A 15,049-nucleotide genomic window follows, 5' to 3' on the forward strand; every position below is an offset into this window, starting at 1 on the left:
ACTTTATTTTTTATTTTTTAACTTTTTATAATTGTATATAAAATAAATTATTAATTAGAGTTATATTTATTTATGGACATTTTTATCATTTAAATAAAATAAAATAATATTTATATTGATTAAATAAAATAAAATTATATTTATAATGATTTCGATAAAATTTATTTAATATTACAATTAATTATATAATTTTATAAAATTAAAAATATATTAATTATTTTTAACTAGTATTTAGTTATCAAAAAATCTGATGTTTAAAGATAAATTTTATATTAAATTTTATTATTAAACCTTAATTTAATATGTAACCGTGAAAAAGTGAAGAAGTCATGTAAGAAGATTTATTTGTTACTTTTATGTCTAATTTAATCGAAATAAAAGAAGAAAAAAGAACATAGTGATTTTTTAAGAAATGGAACAAAGTGATTTTGCATGTTTAAGGAACCCATATACGGTATTAGGAATAGACAAATTAGATTACTAGATTTGAATCACAATAAACACATAATAATTTGTAAATTTGTAATCAAATTTTTTCCATACGACTTTCGGACTATCTAATCATTAAATTTATATCTATATTTTATTCAAGATTGTTTAACTTTGAAACATTTAGTTTGATACGTACTTTTAAAAATCTATTTAACACAACTTATTTTTAAACAAGAAGATATGTAATATATTTTATCTTATTTTAAAAAATGTAAGATAAAAATGAGTAAATAATTTAGGTGGAAATAAAATAGATATAAAAGTATACAAATTTAAAATAAAAAATATTATTTAAGGGATTAATTGACCATTTAAACAGTTGACTTAATGATTATTCAAGTTCATTTGATTTTGATTTTCCTAGTACTACTAAGAAAAACTTTATAAAACAAAATCATCCATTCTCAAGAAGTAAGTTTTTGAAAAGCCCAGTCAAAAAACTAAATTGGACCAAAATCCATGGTATTGGACTGAGATAACCAAACCGGCCCATATAAATAGCATTTTTTCACGAGTCATGTGCCTCAGAACAACTTCTGGATAAAACATTATTTATGTTTTTTGAAAATTTGGAAACACGTTTGAAAACAATAAAAACCACGTCCAATTTGTAAAAACAAAATGGGAAAGTTAGTAAATTCTCAAGGATAAATGATTATGTTATTTTTTAAATGATGATGCAATGTTAGCTTATTCTGTAAAATGATGAACTAATTATTTCAATTCTTGAATGTTTAAATAGATTTTTAATTACGTTAAGTTTTGTATGATTATTTTGATATTAAAATATATTTCGAAGATTGATTTTGTTATCAAGTTATAATACAATGATCAATTTGAATTTTTTTATATAATACTAAATCGAAATTCAGCAATACCTTAAACATACATAAATCAAACGTTGATCCGGACATTTTTTTTCTTTCTTAAACCACATGATTCGTTGAATGTTCTGACTTTTCTCTTTTAAGGTTTTTACTTTATAGTAGTTTGTTCCTTATTCTTTACTTGAAGAACCCGGTTCAGAAGACTTCAGACAAGACAACAAAGAGTTACATGCCCAAAAATGCAAACAAAAACTGGATCTCACAGAAAGATGCTCTTTTACAATCTCAGATAATTGTCAAAAAGGCATTGAGAAAACTAATTTGATTAATAGTTAAGATTAAATAATTTTTATGCACTTGTTGCTGACAAATTTAGAAGATAAAAGGATAAACAATATTTTTTCTATGGATAGAGGATAAAAATAATATTTTTCATATACATAATGTTGATAAGGCATGTGCTCCTTAACGCATTCATGTTTGTGACAACTTTTTAAATAGACGAAGTTGGTGGATTGGGTTATGCATGTGTCTTAAGAACTTTAAATAGCAGGATCAGCATAAACGAATAAGATGCAGATTATATTATTATTATTATTATTATTATTATTATTATTATTATTAATGTGTATATATATATATATATATATATTGATAGAATTACATGACTATAAGCATCGAGAACCAAATTTAAATAACTAATAAAAAAGAAAAAAAAAATCATAAACTAGAAACATTATAATGTGTGCTCTTAGTCTGAACCCAAGTGAGTTATAGCACAAGTTGGCGAACAAAATGGACCTACCACGTTTACTTCGCACACTACACAACTCTATTAGTTCCTTCTTTCTTTTTCCATCAATCACAACCTAGCTGTACAACTCTACTCTTAAAACAAACTTCTACTAACCCCAAATCAACATTCATATATGTCCAAAATTCATGACACGTTTCAAAACTACACATGTCATGTGATCATGTGATAATAACCGGTTCAAGAGATTGATTATCTACACTGATCATGTGATAGGTTTATCTAAAAGTATTGTTAATTCAACATAATTAAAATTAAAATATAAAACACTTATTTTGTGGCAATTGATAAAATAAACTCTCCCAACTTGTACAACTTAATTTAAAAGTATATTAAAAATAGAAAAATTAAGTATTTTGCTTTATGTTTTTTTTTTTTAAAAGAACATTTAACAACTACATGAACAAATGGAGATAGTCTTAAAGAATTGGAATGAAGTTGTGTGTGGTGTAGAAAAAGATGAGTGGGGAAAGGAAAACAACAAAAAGTGAACTATGGCTTGAACACTCAATTACACCAAAAACTAAACCCCACGGCAGCAACAAACATAGTTTGGTTGCCATATCGGTTCATTTCTGTTGTTGGTGGGGTCCATTGCGCACAATTTCAACCTCAAACCTTTCGTCCATTCCCTTCTTTCTCATCCATTTTCCAATATCAATTCCCTTCGTCTCCACCTTCTCCCTTTCTCTGTTTCCACCACTCAACAACTACACTCACCAGAACGACGCCGTTTCGCAAAGCGTCTAAAAACCGCAACTCCTAACTCCACAGACACACATTCTCCACCTTCTAATCTTTTCTGCTCGCATGCGCCATGTTATTATTATTATTATTGTAACGCTTCGATGGCGACGCGAGGTTTAATCTATATCCGTTTCGTTTAAGCAATTAATGAGGCGTCGATTTCACTTACGTGGATTTCCAATCCCGCTTCGTTCCTCACACTGCATTGTGGAAACTCAATTAATCTCAACGAATGTTGATTATTATTAATACTCCTTTAATTCCAGACAAAGAGCAAAAGCACGCACTGTTTTCTAGATCCTGCTGTCTCAGCTATCGTTTCCCCAAGCGAATCCGAATCCAGGTAAAGAACGCCATTCCTTTCTACTCTTTCTAGATGAATATCCTCGTGGCGCTCGCATTCTTGTGTCTGGCAGCGCTGGCGCCATGGCGCGTTCGCTCGCAACAACAGAGGCATCTCGTGAACATGACGCTCGTTCACCAGGCTAAAGCTAGCGGCGCTCGTAAGTTCGTTTTAATTTTCATTTTCCTTGATTCAGTGTTAATTAATTTTGCATTATTATTGTTGTTATTCATTGAAATTTGGAGGGAAAAAAACGTTTTCAGTGTGTTTGGACGGAAGTTTACCGGCGTATCACTTGGACAGAGGATTCGGCGCCGGTGAAAACAACTGGCTTCTTCAATTTGAGGTACTGTGCACTCAACTTTCTCTAAATTATTTAAGACATGCGCACTTGTGTGGTAAAGATGTAGTGATATATACTGCTATGTTTTTGAATCTCGCGAGTGTTACTATTGTCTTGAAAAATGGGATGAGTATGTTGTTTTTGTGGTTTGAAAAAGTGGCGATGGTGTCTTTGTTGTTTTGGGGAGGTGAAGAGGGTGATGATTGCGTGAGTCATTGGTTTGTTTCAAAATGCCACATGACAGTGGCTTTTTTGTCGTGCACCTAGAGTTTTGCGCGCGCAGCTTTAGGGAACTGGAATCCACTGTTTTACCTCCCAAAGCTGATTCCAAAATAAGCCTATCCAAGAAAAAAATTATTGAAACCATCCCCTCGGCGGGTATTTACATCGCGGATTTTTTGATACATTGAAAAAGTTTTTGGTAACAAATTTTGAAAAAGTCTTTACAAAATTTTTCTCTTCTCTAAAAAAACTATTGATCCAATTAAGTGATCATATGTAGACATTGTTAAAACTTTGTTAAAAAAGAATTTGTCAACAAATTTTTTCCTTTACATTAGGAATTCAATACAGCAACTCAGCCAAATTTTGACTGATTCATGGTGACTGAGATAGATGGTGGCTAGTCAAGAAGAGTCAAAATTCGGCTCTGATAACAGCAAATTCTGACCTGTTTTTTTTTCTTTTTTTTAGACTCTTTTTGACAATTTTTTTTTTTTAAAAAAATTGGAATTTATTTTTCGTAATACATCATTTTTTTAACGTTATATTAAACATTATTTATTTATTTATTGAGGTATTATTCTCTCGAAAGTTTCTTGACAAAACTTGGTTAAAAACTAACTTTTCTTTAATTTTCTTCAAACTTTTTTTTTTGAAATATTAAAATATTTTTGAAAAATATAAATATAAATTACTAACGTAGATTAATTTATATTATTTAAAAACCTGTATTTAATTTAACATTAAATTATTTTTATCAGCTTAAATAAACTTTAAAAGTTAATTCAAATGACGTTACACAAATTAGTAAATGTATACATTAATATTAAATTTTAATTTAACAACTTATATGACTAACATTGAGGATTTACTATTAATTTTAGATTATAAATAATAAATGAATAATTTAATTGTTATTCATTGAAATAAATTGTTGACTATTTTACTAATTTTTATTTTATAAATTTAGTATTATTGTTTTTATTTATATTTATTAATAGATTCATTGAAATAAATGTATTGATTTTATTTATATTAATATAATACAAAAGTATAAATTTTGTTATCAATTTAAATTTACTATAGTTAATATTTTTGTAAAATAATTTATCTTGCAAATTATATTTATGATTCTTAATTTGAACTCTTTAATAGAAATAATTAATTATATTTTTTATAAATTTTTTAAAAGATTTTTTTTTCATTTAAGTAATATTAAATTAATTGATTAAAATGATGACTATTTAATCTAGAGGTAATTTTTCTTTTTCGCCTTACCTTGATATTGTAAAATTTATGTGCCAACAGGTTAGTATTCAATAAACTTTCAGATTCATTGATCTTTAGCGTAATGTGATAAGCAAAATAAATTAAGGAGATGGTAAAAAGTTTATAAAATTAGAACATTTTATTTATTCAAAATTTCAAATAAATTCGTATACATTAAAATAAAGGTTAAATATATTTTAAGTTATTTAAATTTCAGTGAAAATTATAATTAATTTTTTATTAAAATTGTAGTTTAATTTAATTAAAATATGTGGATTTATTCATTTAATATATTTTGTTAAATTTATTAAATTTATTTGATTAAAAAAATTAAATATATTTTTTTTTTATTTTTTTTACTCTTTTTCATTGATTTGTTTGCAATGAAGTTTCATAATTATTTGTCATGAATGTTTTCTATCACATTTAAAATTTTCTTATTATGTAGAATGGTATCTCCTTAATTACTATTACTTTGAATTACTAGTATTTCGTTTCAAATTATGATTTAAGTTTCACAAAATAAAAATCTTAATTAATTTTGTCAATGAAATTTAAGTGCTCTATTTTATGCAAACACATATTGCAACAACTCAAATTCACATATTTTTTATACATGACAAAATTTTAGGAAACAAAGGATATAATTAGAAGAAAATCGTAATTATTTTGAAATCCGATGATGATCAATAAAAAAGGGAATTTATTTTTAAACGTGACACTCATTTAATGACGGAGAATAATAATTTATGTTTCTTAACAATTTTTATTAATTCGTATAAAATCCTTTACTAACCATTCATTCAACATGATCTCTTTCTCAGATTTTTGTCTCGTTCACAAGATTTAAATCCAATTTTATACTTACATTTAGTCCTACTTTTATTTGAAATATTAAATGAAGTCATAACAAAAAGCATAACATATTTGTTTAATTAAACTATATATTTTGTAATAAAATATTTAGTAACATTTGTTATTATTTGTTCTTATACCTGTCTCAATATCCATTATTTTTATCCATCTCCATTTAAACTCAAATACTCATAAATTATTAAATAATATTATATATATATATATATATTATTTTTATTACTTATTTTCGTCACACTTTTTTTTTCTTTCGTACTCTTTTCTATTATCTTCTAATTGTTTAACTTATTTATCTATTTCTACTACTTTTAGTATTATTATTTATTATTTATTTTTTAAATTGATAATTTTTATTTATTTTTTCTAATTCTTACTTTGTATTTTGGTTTAAAATTTATAAAATCAAATTTTAAAATTATTTGACATTTAATATTATAATAATAAACAAAATAGATATATCATTATAATAATTAGTTAAATTATTTGACATTAATTATTTAATATTATAATAATAAATAAAATAGATATAGACACGAGTAGGTAGGGATATATCATTATTTAAATAGATTAGAATTTGACAAAAATTTATACTGGGACGAAAATAAATATAAATTTTGACTTTAAAGATAAAATGAAATCCGGTTGAACTTTGCCCGTTATCATTTATACATAAAGATGTACTGTAATATATATTTTTTATTTGTATATATGATTTGATCATTATCTAGTATTTATCTGGGTTTTAATAAATGCTTAAATCATTTTAATTTTATTTATATTAAAATTTTCTTTTATATTTTAACTGTTGAGTTCAAATCTCAACATTAATTATATTTTTAAAATTTCTTTGTATATCAAATCTTCAATTTTTATATTTTCTAAAAGTATTTTTCTAATTTAAAATTTCTATTTATTCTACTTATATTTTCAATTACGTTGACATATGAGTTTAAAAATAAATTCATATAAACAGTCTCCAGTTCAAATATATATCTTATCACAAAATAAATAAATAAAAACTATATTTTTTCTATTATCAATTTGATTGATTGATGAATTTTACTTTTTCTTTATTTCCGTGACATATTATTTGGTATATATATATATATATATATATATATATTAATAAACTCTTAAAACATTTCTTAAAGTTTGTTAAATTATCTATAATATTTTTTTTTATTAAGTTATGTTCAAATTGTAATATTAAAAATTCTTAATAATATATTCTTTTATACTTAATATTTTTCTTTAACTTATGTACGTGTGTATATTCGTGTGTGTAGGTTAGATGATGGAAGTTTCAAATTAGACAAGAGTATACTACAATAACAGTGTGTTTTATCCGTCTTAATAACTTATTTTACTTTTAGTTCTTTATTCAGTAATATAAAAATATTGGGTAGTAGCATTATGAAAAAAGAAAAATAGAAAGAAAAAGACAGTACGCCCTTCCCTGGTAACACTTTTATAAGCAGTGTCGGAAGTGTGGAGTTATTGTCCGAGAATAAAGTTTCGTATATTCAAACTTTGAATCCAAGCAAAGCAATGGAAAGGAAACCTGAAATGATTGAATGAAATGACAAAGTGACAGTAGCACAGTAGCTACTAACTATTCAGTTAGTTTGGTGGAGCCTAAATTAAATTCCAGTTGAGGAAAACCCTTTGGATCTACCTTCATAAATCATTAATGATGATCAATACCTATTTATTAATTATGGTTCCTATCAGGGAGGTGGATGGTGCAATGACTTGCAATCATGCTTTGAGAGAGCCAAAACTCGGAGGGGTTCAACAAGTTATATGGCCAAATTAGAAGTGTTTTCTGGTATTTTAAGCAACAATGCCACCCTTAATCCTGGTAACTAAACCAACTTTTTCTATTTTATTTTACTTTAGAAATATCAAAATTTAACTAAATATATTTTTATGATACTCAATACAAATCAAATTATTTTGATTATAATGTCTTGAAACAAACTGTGAGAGTAACTTGTTCTTATCAAATTTCCAAATTTATGTGTTTGATGACATCTACACAAATAAAGAGAAAACAAATATTTCCTTGAAAAGCAGAGTTGATGGTAAATAATAACAATAACTTGGGTCATAACTTTTGGATCCACATCTTGTTGGGTTCTGCCATACCAAGTAAGGCAGGTTCCGTGAGGTGGAACTATGATGTAGTAGAAGCCGGTAACTACTGCATTTATATGAAATAAAGGAGAACAATTACATCATATTAGGTGAATATAACTGTGTTTGGTACGTGATAGAGGAGGCGTTTTTCACATGTCACGTTGGGGCTGGAAGCACAATTTTAATTTTTTCCACATTTTTACATAAATTTGACTTCTAAATGAATATCCAAACACGTATTATGACAAAATTCTGAAAGGTCAAGTACACAATGAACGCCGTGTGCCTCAAGGTAGCGTTCAGCATCACTATCATGAATTTTGATTTTTTTTTAAATATTTTAAATATTTTAAATATTTTATTCTTTTCTCCTATTGTTTGTTGTACTTGACTTTTAATTTATATTCTATCTTATTTTTAATCATTTCATATTTTACAAACTAGTGTGAAAAAAATAATCATTGCCACAATTTAATATCTTACAAAAGAAAGTCATTATTTAATATAATTTTTTATTGTGTAAATTTTCCTTAGACTCAAAATACAACATATATTTGTAATATGATTTTTATTATTAATCGTATTACTTTAACTGTTTTATATTTTACTTCATATTAATAAATATTTTGTGCACTGTATAAATATTTGTAGTATTTCATAATTTTAAAAAATATACTAAAAATATTTTATGAAGCCAAAATAAAAGAAAAAGGTGAGTAATAAATTTATGTAGAGTGTGTTAAGAAAGAAAAAAAAATGTTTAGGATTATAAAATGCTTAATTGATAATGTATCATTCTAGAAAAATAATATGCAAGTCATTTTAAAATACATTAAATACATTCTGATCTAATATATAAACATATATGGTTGTTGATGAGCATTTGTATATTTTGATTGTTTTAATCCAATTATTTAACAATACAGAGTACATGACTGTTCTGTAGAAAAAAGCGTACCACACACTTCATCTTAAAAAATTGAAATCAACATAATGATAAACTATTAATTGTTATAACATCATTAAAGAAAGTTGTTTCGCAAATGTTTTCTTGCCAACATATTTTTGTGAGAAGTGTTCCTCCCCTTTTCATCTCTTGATTTAAAGATAAGAGCATATATGTGAGCCAATTTAAATTTCAGTGACTGTTACATTGATGTTAGTTTTTTATAGTCTAAAATTTCTATTTAGAAAATTAAAGTAAATATTTACTTTATAGCATGCTACCTTGAACTTTAAAAAAGTATTTTATTTGTATATTAGATTACATCATATATGATTTCTTACTCTTACTCCTATGCTATGTACCTTTTTAATTACCTCCAGACCCATTATTTTTCTCTTAGTTATTTTGGTTTATTATATATAAGAATATAATGGTTGGTGATTAATATAAAGTAGTTATTATTATTATTATTATTATATTTTATTATCTCTTTTAGTATACCAGTATATATACAGTGTTGTACAATGTAAGGACTACTACCAGTTTTGTAATTGGTAACATCCTAGTTTGGGGATATTATTTTTGTCATTTCCACTTTACTCTTTTGTGTCCGAGTGGTCCTTCTGGAACCATTAAAAAATAGGTCATCAGGTCTGGTTTGGCCTCACTTACCATAAATTAGTTACTTTGTGAGTTAAATTAATTCAACTCACTTATTAACAGTAAAAAAAACATGAATCAAATTCGACCTGATGTATGTTATTTTGTTGATCCATTTAATTAAAACAATTAAAAATAAATAAATTATATTTATAATTAAAATTTAAATAAATTTAAAATAATTTAAAATATTTTTTAATTCAAAATACAAATCAAAATAAAAAAATATTAAATTTGTATTAGTTAACTTAATATATTGATCAAAGAAAAATAGTCTAATTCAACCTAAATAAAAAGAAATTGTGTGATAATTTAGATGGAGTTAACCGATACAACTCATTATAAATTCAATCTGAATGGACCTAATTATTGACAGATACTAGAATTTATAAAAAAAATTAGCCCAAAATAACCTAAACTCCTGATGGAACAACTGAGGGACGGATTCTGATCCAACAGCTCTATTTAAAACACAGCTGTCATTTCAGCTTAAAAACGATAGTCATGCATACAGGCAATCCAGTTGTGTTGTGTATACAGGAGACTGAGACTGTAAACTATATATAGCTTCTGGGTCATGTCCCTCCTCACGGACTCTTGTCTCCTATCGTGTCGTTTGACCTTCCTTTTTTACTTCCGAGTGTTTAGTATGAAATTTCTATGACATATATTTGCTATTTTTTAAAAGAATTATTTTAATAAATTATTCATTAAATAGATAAATATATCCAAGACCATGCCTAGGGTTTACAAAGGAGATTACAGAAGTCCAATAGGATTGGTGGAAAGAGCATATGACAAAACAATAAATACGAAGTTCTTTGTACACAAATTTTAATTTTAATACATGCTTTTTAAATATTAAAACTAATTCATTTTTTATTTTATAATAATAAATGAAAATTCTCAATATAATTTTAATTTGAATATAATACAAGTATTTTCTTTTAAAATAACAAAACCAACAATTATATTAGACCCTTTCCATACCTGTGCCAAGAAACCTTACATTTCTCTCAGACATTGGTGGTCCCTTCTAGTATGCTGCTTATTGTATTCTTTGTTATATACTAAAAGGCAAACGTTTTATATTACTTAATTAATTAATTTCTTGTACGTTTCAGTTCGATTTTCCCTTAGTATTTTACTAGACTACTTAGTTGGCCTTCTGAGGAGTAGGGTATGGCCTTCTCCAATTGGGGTTCTCAGAGAACATATTTTATTGGATTATACCAAACAATTTTTTACACACAATTTATATATATTATTTTATCTTTTAATTTTTTTTACAAATACAAAAGTTAGATTTTTGTAGTGACCAAAATATTTTTAAAAGTGAATTATCATGTCAAAAATACATTTTCCATTTTTATTTATGGTTTCATTTTATTCATCCTGCATTTTCTAATCATCATCTCCAGCTGAACTGTCGGTGGACATATATGATTTTATATGCTAATCTAAATTATTTTAGATGATGTGTGTGAGCATCATGTGTTGCGTTTAGATCCGTTACACCGACCTGCTAATTTCTTTTCATATGTTCCATGAAAATGAAAAACATATTTCCCCTTCTTTAAAATGAAAAGGAAAACAAATACGTTATTTATGTTTACAAGTTATTTAATTTAATATTAGCATTTTAGCAGTATATAATTGTTTAATTTAGTTTTGAAATCTCTGGCGTGACCGTAAAGTCTAACTAACTATAATAACTTTTTTGTCTAATTATGTACTAAAGGAAGTGTTTTTTTTAATCTTTTTTTTTACCTCTTAGACTTTGTGTTTTTGAGTGTTTCCAAATTATTAAATTATTGCGTTTGTCCGTGAATGTATCAGATTTTTACAACTGGAACCGTGTAAAGCTGAGATACTGTGACGGAGCGTCGTTCACAGGAGACGCTGTGTTCACTAACAAGGTAAACAACTCCTCATTTACCAGTCTTGCATTCATTCCTCTATCATAAATAATATCTTTCACATTGACTAGACCATTTCTCTAACCCAAAATTAAGGTGGTTCCCCGGTTCAGACTAAATCAGACACCGATTCAGGCTAAATAAGAAAGAATGCCGAATATAAAAAAGGAAAACAAGAGCAAAGTTTCTTTTGAATTTCTAATAACTGATATTACATTTAACACTATACGTAATTGTTTTTGTCATTGATTTATTCTTTATTTTACACACTAAACTTGTATCTTGAAAATACTCTTCTACAGTCAGAAGGTCTAACTTTAAGTTATTTAAGTTTTGTTGTAAAAAAACAGTTTCCAAGGGAAGTTACAGTAAATCAGGAGGATATTGGGTTAATTAACTTTACGGGCATTAATGTTTCATCAGCATTTTTAACATGTCTAAACCAATTTGTTGCATAGAGTAACTCTTGGTGTTTGTGAGATGAATCAGACAACAACACTTCATTTCAAAGGGCAAAAGATTTGGGAAGCCATTATTGACGACCTTCTACCACAAGGTTTGGGAAAGGCACGGAAGGTATACTTCAATTCTGTAGAGTTTGCTTTTGTTCATTCTCGCAACTCTGAACTGAACATGAGTTTGAGTCAACAAATTTTGTTATATGATAGATGGAATTTATGATACATACTATCTTGTGTGTAGGCTTTGCTTTCAGGTTGCTCAGCAGGAGGTTTAGCGACCTTTCACCATTGTGACGACTTCGCCCAGCGTTTGCCAACGGATGCTAGTGTTAAATGTTTGAGTGATGCCGGTTTTTTTCTTGACGAGTATGTTTAGTCTATCTTGAGCCATTCCAACGTATTCTTCGCCTGTATTTCTTCAAAATCTAAGTATTGAAGTTACTTTCCCCCTTTACAGAAGAGACATCAGTATGAACCACACCATGAGGTTTTTCGTCAAGAGTCTAGTTCAGTTCCAGGTAACATTCAATAAATGCGACACATGTACGGCACTTGTCTTTTAAAAATATCTTAAATAATGTGTTCATCAATAGAGAATTGAAGGCCTAAATGGTTTGTGGGTATGTGCATTTGGTTTATATGTTATACGATTTTCATCTTCTTAACTGAAAGATATTTAGGCAGTACAACTGCTATATTGCTTCACTTTTACAATTTCTCACATCTGATGACATTTCCTTCTTCATTTGTCGGTTCATTTTTCTTATATGGCTGTTGAAACTTAACAAATCGCTTTTAGGATTTCTCTTTGTAATACGCATTGCTGAATGGTTCAATTTCGTTGTAGATATCACATGTCATAACACGCCTTGGTTACTTTTGTCATTAAAATTGAGCTTAGGTAGAGGGAATTGTTTATATTTCGTATTTTATATACGCAGGATAGCCGAGCAATCGGTTATGTAAAGAATTCTTAATGAAAAGAAAATTATAGTGCTCAAACATGCCAAAGAAGACGAAGTTATTTCTTATTCATTACTTGTAATCCATCACAGCAATATGTTACAAAATAGACAAAAGAGCTAGCTAGAATGTTTTTATTCTCTACATTCAATTTTGAAATTGCATAACAGAAAGCATAGTATTCAACAGTCTTAACATGACAAAGTCTTGTGCAACAGGGGATAGAGCAGCACCTGAATAGAAATTGTACCAAAGAACTGTACTTTCCAGACTTGGTATGATTTCCCATGAACTTGCATCATTAGCTCAGGCAAATTATAATTATTATATACAATTTTGATGTTTTTCATGTTTACATGCAGTGCTTCTTTCCACAATATGCGTTGAAATACATATCAACGCCATATTTTATTTTGAATTCTGCCTATGATGTATACCAAGTAATATTTTTTTCACAATATTTTGTTCTTTTAGCATCCTATATGGCACAATTGTCCAATTATGAGATGATTACACCTTATAATGTCAACAGTTCCATCATATATTGGCGCCACCCTCTGCTGATTTGCACGGACACTGGAACAAGTGCAGGCTGAACCCGGCTGCATGTACAGCAGACCAAATTGCTATATTGCAAGGTTCCTATTTCAAACTTTTATTTCTCAGCAGTTTATGAAATTCTAATGTATTAAGAAGTCTCTAGTGTTTACAGTTAAAAATGTTTTTATTTTGTGAATGATTATACATAGTTCGCACGTGTTGAAAACTCTTCCATTATGATGTAAATAGAACTAATTTTCCTTAATCCACGTCTATTCAGGTTTTAGGCTCGACATGCTTGCAGTTTTGAGACCATTCTATATGAATTCAAGAAGAGATGGGGTGTTCATAAATTCATGTTTTGCTCATTGCCAAAGTGAACAACAGGATACATGGTTTAGAGATGATTCTCCAAGAATAAACAACAAGGTACGGATCTTACTCATTGACAGAGATATGATGATAATAAACCTGTTTATAGTATGTGGAATTTTTAAGTTTGTCTGGAGAAAAATTATATTGCATGAAAATAAATTAATTGACTTTTAATCATCAATTATATCTAACGTATATGGAGAAGCAGTTTGCAAAATAAAAGATTAACAGTATAAGATCTTTGAACAGTGTCAATATTGTAGTATTTCGTTATTTGATGTTTCATCCTTTGAACTTTTGGCACTACGAATTTTAGTCTGCAATATGGTTAAGGTAAACTATCTTTTACAGACTATTGCAGAAGCGGTTGGTGATTGGTATTTTAGTAGAAACATAAGCAAGGAAATAGACTGTCCATATCCATGCGATGGAACATGTCATAATATTATACCCTAAGCTCAGGTAAATGACTTGTATAAAATCATGTATTTGTTCTCTTGCGTATCTAGGTGGCTTTTATTTTCCATTGTCTGACTTGATTTCAAATGTTGCAGGTGAGATGGAAGATTAAACTGAACATTTTTCCTCAAGATTCTCAATTTCTCACATAGAAGCCCTGATAGTCCAGTAAAACAGAATTAAAAGGCAGTTTTTTTGTAGAAGAGTAGAAAACCATACACATATAGTGAATCCTAGGCAGATAGAAAATTCCTTGATAGGAAGTGATAAAGAAACCAATAGAGAAAATGTGGTTTGAATGATTTCAGTTATTTTTCATTCATTATAAAATATTTTTACTTCAATAAAATTAATTTGAATTTCTTTTTCCTTTTTTTTTCTTATGTCTCATCATATCATATGCACTTGAAACAGGTGATAATTAGTAACTATAAGAACATAATGTCTCGGTAATTGAATCAAACAGATAAATGGCGACTATCTATAACACCAGGAACTTCATGATTCTTCAGTAGCAACCTGATAGAATAAGAAGGTTCAGATTAGTAAGGAAGAATTCCAGGGAGATAGCATAAGTGAATACAGAGGAAAATTGAATGCCACAAGCCTGTCTTTTCATTGTTCTATGAATTTTTTTTCACATAAAACATTATGACC

General features: G+C 27.5%; 1 protein-coding gene across 1 annotated transcript; it reads left to right on the forward strand.

The window, feature by feature from the left end:
* The first annotated feature begins 2,768 nt into the window (after positions 1 to 2,768).
* On the forward strand, positions 2,769 to 14,768 carry LOC114190356 (pectin acetylesterase 9). The gene is made up of 13 exons (XM_028079205.1): positions 2,769 to 3,383; positions 3,487 to 3,569; positions 7,662 to 7,791; positions 11,515 to 11,594; positions 12,084 to 12,170; positions 12,297 to 12,421; positions 12,513 to 12,573; positions 13,237 to 13,293; positions 13,381 to 13,458; positions 13,551 to 13,656; positions 13,839 to 13,987; positions 14,285 to 14,395; positions 14,488 to 14,768. Exons 1-12 carry the CDS (start codon positions 3,257 to 3,259, stop codon positions 14,387 to 14,389), a joined length of 1,188 nt encoding a protein of 395 aa, XP_027935006.1. The 5' UTR covers positions 2,769 to 3,256; the 3' UTR covers positions 14,390 to 14,395; positions 14,488 to 14,768.
* Positions 14,769 to 15,049: the final 281 nt, after the last annotated feature.

The sequence above is a fragment of the Vigna unguiculata genome, chromosome 7, assembly GCF_004118075.2.
Source record: "Vigna unguiculata cultivar IT97K-499-35 chromosome 7, ASM411807v1, whole genome shotgun sequence".
In the NCBI taxonomy this organism is placed as follows: Eukaryota; Viridiplantae; Streptophyta; class Magnoliopsida; order Fabales; family Fabaceae; genus Vigna; species Vigna unguiculata.